This window comes from Suricata suricatta, chromosome 9, assembly GCF_006229205.1.
Source record: "Suricata suricatta isolate VVHF042 chromosome 9, meerkat_22Aug2017_6uvM2_HiC, whole genome shotgun sequence".
NCBI classification, from domain to species: domain Eukaryota; kingdom Metazoa; phylum Chordata; class Mammalia; order Carnivora; family Herpestidae; genus Suricata; species Suricata suricatta.
The window spans coordinates 82780050-82790848 of NC_043708.1; the positions used below are offsets into that span (position 1 = coordinate 82780050).

At 47.5% G+C, this 10799-nt stretch overlaps 1 protein-coding gene across 2 annotated transcripts in view; it reads left to right on the plus strand.

The window, feature by feature from the left end:
• Positions 1 to 10799, plus strand: part of STARD9 (StAR related lipid transfer domain containing 9) — a 130666-nt gene that overhangs the window by 91169 nt on the left and 28698 nt on the right. For both annotated transcript variants that reach the window (XM_029952477.1, XM_029952478.1), the window contains exons 17-20: positions 1802 to 1853; positions 2187 to 2324; positions 3012 to 3094; positions 3231 to 3334. In XM_029952477.1, coding sequence (XP_029808337.1) covers positions 1802 to 1853; positions 2187 to 2324; positions 3012 to 3094; positions 3231 to 3334 — 377 coding nt within the window. The remainder of the gene's footprint in view (positions 1 to 1801; positions 1854 to 2186; positions 2325 to 3011; positions 3095 to 3230; positions 3335 to 10799) is intronic.

The following is a 10799-nucleotide window of genomic DNA, read 5'->3' on the forward strand; positions in this document are numbered from 1 at the left end:
TTAGAACAGAAGACTGGAAATCAGAACAATTACTTGTTTTTCTCTGCCTGCTACTATTGCTCTTCTATAACTTACTTTTGTTCTCTGTGATTTGATTTCCTCATCTTAAAGTAAGAATGGTGTTGCTTATAGTCCTTTTCTGGCTTCCTGAAGCACAGAAGTGCAGGCATGGAGGTGAAATCCTAACCTTGAAACTGCATTGGAACTTCTGAGCTCTGCACATACAAGCTGCTCACAGACGGCTTTCAGAGGCTAAAGAGGGCATCGAGATCTGAAAGCATTTCCTTCTAATATCTCTCCACTCCTCAACTTCCTGCTGCTTTATTACTAGGTTTATCAGGGAAAGAAAAGAGTAGTATGAAAGTAGATACAGAAGGCTTAAAGAAAGCACGAGGGATGGGCACCTGGGTGGCTCGGTTGGTTGAGTGTTTCACTCTAGATTTCAGCTTGGGTCATGATCTTGCAGTTTGTGAGTTCGAGCCCCACATTGGGCTTTTCACTGACAGCAGAACCTGCTTGGGATTCTCTCTATCCCAGTCTCTATACCCCTCCCCAGCTCTCACTCTCTCCAAGTAAATGTAAAAAAAAAAAGAAAAGAAAAAAAAAAGGAAGAAAGCCAGCCTGAGGGAGAGCTGAAAGCGCTGGTGGGCCGGCAGGGCAGGGCAGGGCACAACATGCAGCCATCAGGAACAGTGGAATGAAGCTTTTGCCTTCCAAGAAGGGCCTGTATCACCTGGTTCTTTGTCACATGGAAGCAGGTCCTCTTTTCTAAATGAAGCATTTTGAGAGTTAGTGCCCAATGGTAGTCATTCATACCCTGTCCTCATCAAAAATATTTGTCCTCCTATAAAAGGGTAGTCTCTATGGATGACAGAACATACTTTATGTGGCCAAAATCCCTACGCTCACTGAAAATCCAATCTTTATTCTCCTAATTGTCCCCAGCTGCCATTTGAAAGGAACAGGGTTTATAAGGGGTATGTAATATGTCTCATCTCTGGAGAAATCAGGCTCCTAAACGCTGCAGTGCTTATGGGAGTGAGATGTTAGCAAAGCTCATTCCGTTGAGAAAGTCTGTGTTTTTGGAATAAGCCCTCGGGAGTTGTCAGACTGAGCCTCTCAGAAAGTTAAAGTAGCTTATTTTCTGATGCACAGAGTATAAATTAGCTCTGTGAAAATGCCTCAGGCAGAAGCAATTACCTAAATAACAGACCAACAATACCAAAGGCTATCAATCCTTCTATTAGAACCACAGGGAGAGGTTAAAATGGTTAATATTTGAATAGAACTGATGTGATATATTGAGTGGATATGGTGTGAGCAGATGAAGCTAGAAGTCATGTGTAGACCAAGAAGGTAAAAATCCTGTGTTCCCATATATCTTCATAGTGTGTCTCTTGGAGACTAAATGGACTAAACTTGGACCACACCAACCTTACTCCCGGGAGAAAAACTGTACCTTTACGTCCTCTTCCTCGGACTAGAGAATCTTTGACCAATGGGCATGACTATTCCCTAACATCAGGCTGTGGGACAGAAAGGGGTTTGTCAATACTAGTTGATCTTGCAAAGAGCTGGTGCTGCTTTCTTTATTTTTTGCCCCTGCCTTCTCAGGGGCTTCCTGGGCTGTAGTGGCAGGCAGAGCAGTCAAAACAGACTGGACCAAAGTTGAGAAGTGGTGTGGGAAAGGCCAGGGTTGGTGTGGGAAGACAGAGATAACATTCCGAGAGGTGGGTTCTGCTTTGGGGGCAGGATGTGTCCCTTTGTATTCTCATTTAAAGGGCTTCATTTTTCCTTTTAGGAGGGGACAACAAAAATAGGAAGGATCGACTCAGATCAGGAACAGGACATTGGTAAGTGACAGAGCATCTGGGTGTGACTGTGGTAGATACTCATGCCTGACTGGTCTCTTTGGATGAACTTGTTGATGCTCTGAGAGGAAGGAATCCTTGAGGATCAAGGGGATGTTACTCTTTTGCTGCTACATTGTGGTGGTGGTTGTGTAGCAGGGACGTGATAGGAAGAGACCCACACCATGGGAGAGTCCAGATCTGGGTGGTTGTTGGGTGGTGGCTCTTTCTCTTTTGTCATAATGTCAGATCTTCGAGGTGTGGATTCTGATCTCACAGAAAGGGTGTTTCCCTGGGTTGTTTCCCCACCATGTGACCCCCCCATCTCTTGTGTAGTTCTGCAGGGGCAGTGGATTGAGAGAGACCACTGCACTATCACCAGTGCCTGTGGGGTAGTCATTCTGCGGCCTGCCCAGGGGGCCCGTTGCACTGTCAATGGCCGGGAGGTCACTGCCTCCTGTCGTCTGACCCAAGGTAAGGCTGGTTAATGCCCTGTTTATGCCAGGATGAGTGATGAACTAGCTTCCTTCTCATGGGTCAAACCCAGAGAACTCAGTGAAGCAGGCTTTAAACATGGGATACTCATCCTTTACACTCAGAGATCTGAAGATCTGAAGGTTTCCTAATACCATCCTCTTCCCATAAACAAAGATGCCCCAATTCCAGGTCCCCAAGATGGAGAAGGACTCTCTGAAATCTCTACCTACCTGTGTTTGCTAGCTCTGTGTCCTTGGGAACGTCTTTGAACATCAGTTTTCTCATCTGTAAAATGGCAATAAGAGAATTGTTGTAAAGATTGAACACATTCTTGTCACCTAATAAATACTGATTATCATTATTACTATTACTACTATTGTTAATCTATTCAAATTCCATCTTTCCTTTGAGGCTTAGCTTACATTCCCCCTCTTCGATGAAGCGTTCCCTGACTGGTCCACGAGGAACTCATTTGGCTTTCCCTTGGAATAGCAGAACTCCTCCTGTTTATTTTGTTAGTTCAGTACATATGCTGTGAGGTATACAATGAATACATATCTTATTGACTCACCTAAGTTATCAGCTTGTTGGGGGCAGGGCTTTGTCTCTCAGAAGGGCACCCTGCACATAATACATACTGAGAATGTGAGCTATTGGCTCAGTCTCCCCTTGTCTCTGCCACAGGAGCAGTCATAACCCTGGGGAAAGCACAGAAGTTCCGATTCAACCACCCAGCAGAGGCCGCTGTCCTGCGGCAGAGGAGGCAGGTCAGTGTGCTGTGTGTTCAAGGTGACTTCCAGCTGCCCTGCTCCTCCTTTCCAAGGGACAAGTTTGAGCTTTATCTGGTTCTCTTGGGGCGAGGTTGTTGACAGCAGCCTCACAGCATTCATTCCTCATTCCCAGATCGGAGAGGTTGTCGGTGGCAGTGGCTCTTTGGAATGGCTGGATTTAGACGGAGATGTCACTGCCTCCCGGTTGAGTCTCTGCCCTTTGCTTTGGAAGGAAAGGTGAGAAACGTGTGCTCATTCTGCTATGGAACCTACTGTTCTTACATCTTAGTCTATTACAACGTGGAGTGGGGAGAAGGTGAGTATAGTAGCCAAGCTCTGAATGAAGCCTGGTCTCAACCAACATGTGCAAGTGATTGAATGGTACTGCACTAGCTGCTTAGCTTCTAGTTGGCAAGGAAGTAGTCTTAGACCTCATTCATTTCATGTTTAGTATTGCAACTTCCTTCATCGCTGAAAGGAGTGTATCATTTGATGTTTCCTATTGCTACTTTCTTCTGTCAGCAAGATTTGAATGTGACAAGTTTGTACATATCTTTGAGACTACTTATGAACTTACCTCCCGATGTGCCCCTTTAAATTCTGGCCGGCCTATCTATGAGGTCACAGGGTGTGTCACCTTCCACAACTGTGGCTTCCTTTGAGTTTTTAAAAATTTATTTATTTATTTATTTATTTTAATGTTTTATTTATTTTTGATACAGAGAGAGAGCATGAGAGGGGGAGGCACAGAGAGAGAAGGAGACACAGAACCGGAAGCAGGCTCCAGGCTCTGAGCTAGCTGTCAGCACAGAGCCTGATGCGGGGCCTGAACCCACGAACGTGAGATCTGACCTGAGCCGAAGTCGGAGGCTTAACCGACTGAGCCACCCAGGTGCCCCTCCTTTGAGTTTTTAAAGAGAGTGTGCGACTGAGAATCCTTTTTTTCCCCTCTAATACCAAGGTCCAGAGCTACACATAAGAGGGTTAGGAACTCTTAGGACAATATGAAAATATCTTGGAGTTCTGCCTTCTCATACCTACTTCACCTGCATTGTGACCATGAAAACGTGGAGTCAAAGTTTTATGTATGCGATTGGTGGCAACTGCTTTTCTTCTTCATTGTCCTTCTTCATCCATTTCTCCATAAAATCCCCTTCCCAGATCTACATGTCTCATAAGTTTGATACCGTGAACAGTGGTATCCTTCTGGTCCCGTAAGCCAAAGTAGCCTTTTACTTGGGGATGTTCTGTAGAAAATGTCAGCAGGACACTCAGTGCCTGTGAGACCACTGGTCTTGGAAGGCTGCCCAGAACTGTGAGCACAGGGTTCCTGGGAGATTATGATGGCTTTTCCCCCTAGTTCCTTCAGGGGAACATAGCTGCTCTTTTCTCAGGCCAGGAGGATTTGCTGGCAGCTGACAAAAGTCTTGGTCTGATGTTGGTGATGAGTGATATTGGAAGTAGGGGCAGAAGTGCTGTGATGCACGAACAGCAGGCAGGTCCTCACATGTGGGCTGCTAAGGACAGAAGGACAAGGCACCAGAGTCTAAGGCAGGATGACTCCAATGTTGCATGACCAGGGGCTCTGTGGGGTGACAGGGAAAGTGGGAGAGGTGACACAACTGGAACATATCAAGGCCAAGGTGGAGTAAGGAGCTGCTGGATCTGTTGTTTCATTAGAGCACAGTCATGAGAGGAGGCCTTGTCTTAGGTAAGATTTCTAGTGTGAAATGCACTGAAGATATGTCTTTCCCAGAGTTCAGAGTTTTACAGAGAAAAGCTCTGCAGTTTAATGAGCTGTGAGGTTGAAGAGTTATCTTGGAGTTGGATAAAGCTCCTTCACCTCCTGGATTTATGAAGTGACAGCTGTGTGTCCTTAGGCAAGTTACTTAGTCTCTGAGCCTGTTCCCTCACCTCTAAATAAGGATACTACCATCTTACTCCGAGAGATCCTTGTGATAGGGGTTGAAAGAGCAAGGACACGTGGAGAGCTCTGCCTGCTGCCTGACAGAGGCCCCACCACCTAAGGCCCTTGTGCCAAGCTGCCCAGGTACACAGTCTCCCTTTTGTTTTCCTGTCCTCCCACCTCATCCCAGCTGACCCATCCACACTGGAGAACACTGGTCTTCTCCTGCCTTTTTAAGGTCTTCTCAGGCTCTCTAGCCTCAGGGGCACTGGTGTGACCTTTCAGTAACACCAAGAATGCACCCTTTCATCCTGGGAGGACAGAGAGGGATTGAAGAATCAAGGCCTCTCATGCTTGCTGCCTCCAATCTTTAGCACCAGCTCCAGGAGTCCATGGGCTGGGCTGGGCTGGTCCTACGCAGCTACCATAGGCAGCATCTGTGTGCCAGCCTCTGGTGGAAGTGGGGTGGTGTGGGGCTCAAGCCTGTGATTGGGCAGAGGGACCGGGGAGAGAACCCGTGAGAGGAGAACACTGTATGTCGTCAGCTGGGATCCCAGACTGTGTGGCTGTGTCTCCATGAGAGTCTCCTCTGCTCTGGTGGGGTTGTTTCCAAAGCCTCCCCTTGTCCTAGAATTTCTTCTCTCATTTTTCTCTCTGGAGGAGCACTCACAGGGAACCTGCAAAGGTGGAGCTGACTCCTGAGCCAGAGGGGATTGGCCAGCCTGCCCCTTTTTATCCCTTGCAGTAGTGACCTGAACCAGAGAGGAGTTTGTCTTTGAAAACTGTTTTTTGCATTGTCCTCTTTGGAATTCTGGGGGCTTAATCTTAAGTGCTTAGAGCCTGGGAGACCCTGCCGCTGCTGCTGCCACGGCCATTGCTGCCTTAGCGAGTACCCGCGGCTGCATTCTGCTGCAGAAGCTGTCAGGCCTCCAAGTAGCGGAGTGAGAGGGCGGGGGAGGGTGTGAGAGGGTTCTGGCAGGCAGGTGACCAGGCAGCAGTGGGGAGATGCTGGAGCTACCTAAGATGAAGGACAGTCATCTGACAGAGACAGAGGTCCTTGGCTGGCAGGTAGCTGAAGACTTGCCAGTAGTAATGAACCCAGACATGTAACATAAGGTTGTTTTGTATGTTTGTTTGTTTTCCCACTTGCTTTCTGGGAAGTTGGCTGATATGCTTAGCAGAGAAGCCATTTTCATTCTGATGCTGTGTGTCATCTCAGGTGAACGCACTGGGTCTATAGTGATCATCTCAACTTCTCTGTGCAGGTCTTGTTGGTGCACAAAGGAAGCTGCACCGGGTCAGCAGAAGCTGACTGGCCAGCTGCTGCTTCCCTAGGAGAAGGGTAGAGGGAACTCTCTTCTGTGGAGAAGCAAACTGTGAATCTGATGGTTGGGAGACAGGCAGAGGAGGAAGCTGAATGTGCTCTCTGGATTAAGAATAAAGATACCTCCCCTGCTCCTTGCATCTAATGGTCTGGGCTTTAGCTGGGTTTGTCCAAGACCCTCTCATAGGCTCATGCTTGTAATTAATTCAGCCATGTCTGTGGTCAGACAACATTTGGAGGAATAATCTAGGCACGAAGCATACAAACATATAATCTGTTTCCCATTAGCACCTTTCTCATTGTGTGGTGTTAACTTAAGCCTTTTGCTTCACATGTGACAAAGGGTGTCTTTCCTCTTTCCGGGACATTCCACTGTGTGTATTTGGCCTTTTGCCCATAACAGTCAGAGCCCGTCTCCCCTAGGACATACTCGCTCAAGTATCTGGGCCTGTCCCAGTTCTTGGGCCCATTGTAGATGGAGACCCCTCCCAGAGTCCCAGATTCCTTCCCAGGGAGGAGATTGCCATCATGTCACCTCCCACCTACCTCTTCCCCCCACCATCCATCCTTCACTCCCCTCTTAAGGCTGCATTAAGAAATCTTAACATCATCTAAGACAAGAGGCAGCAAATTTTCTTTAAAGGACTAGATAGTTGGTTTGATTTTGTTGTTGTTTTTACCAGATAGTATTTGAGGGTTTTGGGGCCATACAGTCTCTGCCTCAGCTTCACAAGCAGCCTAGATATAAACACTCATAAACAAATGAGGGTTCCTAAAAACTTTATTTACAAAGATGGGCAGCAGACCACATTTGGCTCACAAGTTATAATTTATGGAACTCTGCTATGATATACCCTCTATGATTTCGTTTTTCTCTACAAAGTAGTAAATTTAAGCTGAGCACTGCTCAGACTGTCTAGTGTCAAGTCAGTAAGCGGGCCTTGAGAGGGCATCCTGGGACTGGAATGAGTGCAAAGGACTGGCTAAGGGAGGGCAGATGAGGGCTCTTTTGTTAGCCTGTGACTGATCCCAAGCCCTTCCAGCCGTTCTCTACTCCCTAGCGCCACCACCCTGGAATGCCCATGCAGTGGCTCTTTTAGAAACCTGAATCACAGAGGGGCGCCTGGTAATGGTTGAGTGCCAACTTTGGCTCAGGTCGCGATCTCACAGTTAGGAGTTTTAAATCCCACATTGGACTTTGTGCTGATGGCACGGGGTCTGCTTTGAATTCTCTGTCTCCTTCTCTCTCTGCCCCTCTGCAGCTCACACACACATTCTCCCTTTCTCTCAAAAATAAACATTAAAAAGAAAGGAAGGAAGGAAGAAAAGAAAGGAAGAAAAAGAAAGAGGAAGGGAGGGAGGGAGGGAAGAACCAATGAATGAACGAACCTGAATGACAAGAGATGGAGAGACCCTGCAGAAACAGCTTGTGAGGTCCTTGCATAAGAGGTCATGTGTGACCCTGGGAAAAGCCATGCAGGTAGACTCTGTCAATCTTGCAAGGAAGGCTGTGACTCATCCATGGCCACACAAGAACCTGAAGGCAGAATAAAGCATGACTGCAATCCAGAATTCTTTCTAAACTTTGTATTATGGATAATTCCAAATTTACTACTAGGGATCAAGTCATGGCTAATCTCGTTTCATTTATATCCCCACTCCCTTTCCACTTCCCCCTCTGTCCGCCACACTGGATCTGAACAAATCCCAGTTTCACCAGTAAATACTTCGGTGTATCTCTCCAAAGTTATGGTATAACCTGAAACTCACAAACCCTATTCTCAGGTTCATTCCCTGAGAACAGCCCTCAAATGGAGACCGGCCCTCCTCTGGGTCTCCATCATATAAATTCTCTCTCCTCTAGATTGGCTGCCTCCTTCCTACTCCCAGGTCACGGAGGGTTTCTGTTTCAGAAAATTGAGATGCATGATGAACATGTAGGGGAGTTTCCATTCCCACAGTGGTTGTTGGAGCTTCTGCCTCGACTCTGTTTCCTGCAGGTTTTAAGCAGATACATTTTATTTGGTTTTAAAGGACAAAGCTTGGGGCGCCTGGGTGGCTCAGTCGGCGAAGCAACTGACTTCGGCTCAGGTCGTGATCTCATAGTTTGTGGGTTTGAGCCCCGTGTCAGGCTCTGTGCTGGCAGCTCAGAGTCTGGAGCCTGATTCTGATTCTGTGTCTCCCTCTCTCTCTGCCCCTCCCCTGCTCACACTCTGTGTCTCTCCCTCAAAAATAAATAAACGTTAAAAATTTTTTTCTTAAATAAATTTAAAAAAAGGACAAAGCTCCTTGATTGAGCTAAAATGTTTTTGTTTTTTTAAAGCTTCTTTACTTTCCTGGTTGTTTTCCTTAACTAGAATGAACTTGTGTTTCTGGTAGACTCACAAATATGCTAGTCTGAGGACTGTTCTCTCCTCCTGCTCTGTGACATCATGAGCTGCCTGTGACAGCGTGCCTGTGTGTCCCAAGTTGCTAGATGTTCAAAGCCTTCTCTGTCCTGTTGAATTCATGGCTCTCTCAGAAAAGCTTAGATTACTACTAGTTTGTCCTGAACTGGGCTTGCATTTCTCTTGGGTAACTGCGGCCCTCGGTGCTAGGAGAGTGCTGGAAGAGCAGAGCGACCAGGCCTGCCGGCTGCTGCAGGCTGGAAAGGCACCTCACGGGGCCCCGACTGCGCAGCAGCACCACGTGGGGGATTTGAGGCAGCAGATCCTGGCAGGGCAGATTAGAGCCAAACAGGAAGTGAAGTTCGACCAGGAGCACCTCAGCTGGCAAATTAAAGACAGTAGGTGCCCACTGCTCACTTTGTCTGCTTCCCCTTCTCATTTCTTCATTTTCATGCTTCTGCATCCTTCTGTATTCTTTCCTTTGTTTCCTTTATGATTTGATGGAATCTTTGGTATTGGGTGTTCTCTCCCCTCTTTTAGAAACCAGGGGCCCTTACGAGAGGCTGGAAGCAAGAATAAGGAACCTACCTTCCTTATTGCCCCTCAGAGTGATGGACCTCCTTCTCTCTCTTCATGCGCACATTTATTCATGCTTTGGTGCCTGTCCCAGCATGTGCTAATGCCTGGGGGCTTCCTTCCCTAGCCCTGTGGTAAAGGGGCTTGGAATACCTCATCCTGTTGCATCCTCTTGCTCAGTGCTTTCCCTCCATTCAGGTCTAGGCCACACAGGCAGGGAGAGAGGTGCTGACCTTCTCTCAGGGTATCTTTGGTTCCCAGACCAGCAGTGGCTACTCAGACAAGAGCCCCAGCGGGCTGGCTTGCAGCAGCAGCAGGAGCAGCATCAAGACCATATAGCAGAGAAAGAACTCGAAGCTTGTGTGCCACCTGGTGCTTGGCTCCAGACAGATCCTGAGACTCGTCCGCCCCTACTGGTCCAAAGCCAGAACAGAGAGGTGTGACTGCAGCTTGGGCGCAGGAATGTAATTCGCGCAGCACAGAGGGACAGCTGGCAAAAAAAGGCCTCCTTCCAGCTAGAGAGAATCATCAATAAGCAGAGGCTGCTCAAGGTCCAGACGGATCTGGAGCAGCCCAAGGCATTGTGTGAGCTCCATGATGACCGAACCCAGAAGCCCCTATACCGGCTCCCCGGCGCTGACGCCATGGTTCAAGGATCTCAACACAGAAGCAGACTGCCAAGTTACCGTTCTTTGAGCCTCCAGAGGCTCAGCAGCCAGTATTTGCCCCAGCTATGCAGGTACAGCCAGCGGAGGTTACCTGAAATCATGGGCTGAGGTTTACAGCCTTGTTGCCCAGGCAGTGTTCTTTACTTCCCAGTGCCGCAGTTTCTCAGTCTGTGAAATGGAAAGATTTGCTTCCTCCTTTCTTTCCCACCACTTTTTCTCTCTTCTTTCTCTGTAGGTGAGATCTTGTAAGACTCAGGCTTTTCCCTTCTCCCACCTGGAGCGGCAACTCTTGCTGATTTGGTGATATCTTCCAAATGAGAATCTTAGCCTCATTTGTCATCTGCTCTTTAGACCTTGGCAGTGCACATACATTCCTTGTGTTTGTCCTACCATGACCTCCATCTCCTCTCGCCTCACACCAGACTGTGTTCCCACACACTTCCTCCCATTCCCTTCCTTCCACCTGTCCTATAACCTCAAGTGAGCTTCCTGGCCCTACCTTACAACTGGTAAGCTAATGGAACACTAGCTGACTCCTGGTTCCAATTTGGGATTTTCTTTGTTTTTTCTCCATCACTCCTTGTATTCAGTCAAGGTGAGGGTAGAACAGGGGACTCTATCTACTTCTCTAGATCCTTCAGGACTACCCCAAGGCCTTGGTCATAGTATATGTACTCTTCATGCCTTTTGGTTCTGTTTTAAGACTTTCTATTAAAAATTTTCAAACATACACTAAGTTGAGAGAATAGTGTGCCTATCACCCACAGTCAGGAGTTTCTAAAATCTACCATGTTTGCTTTAATCTCCTTTCTTTCCTTTTTCTGATGAAGTATTCTTATTT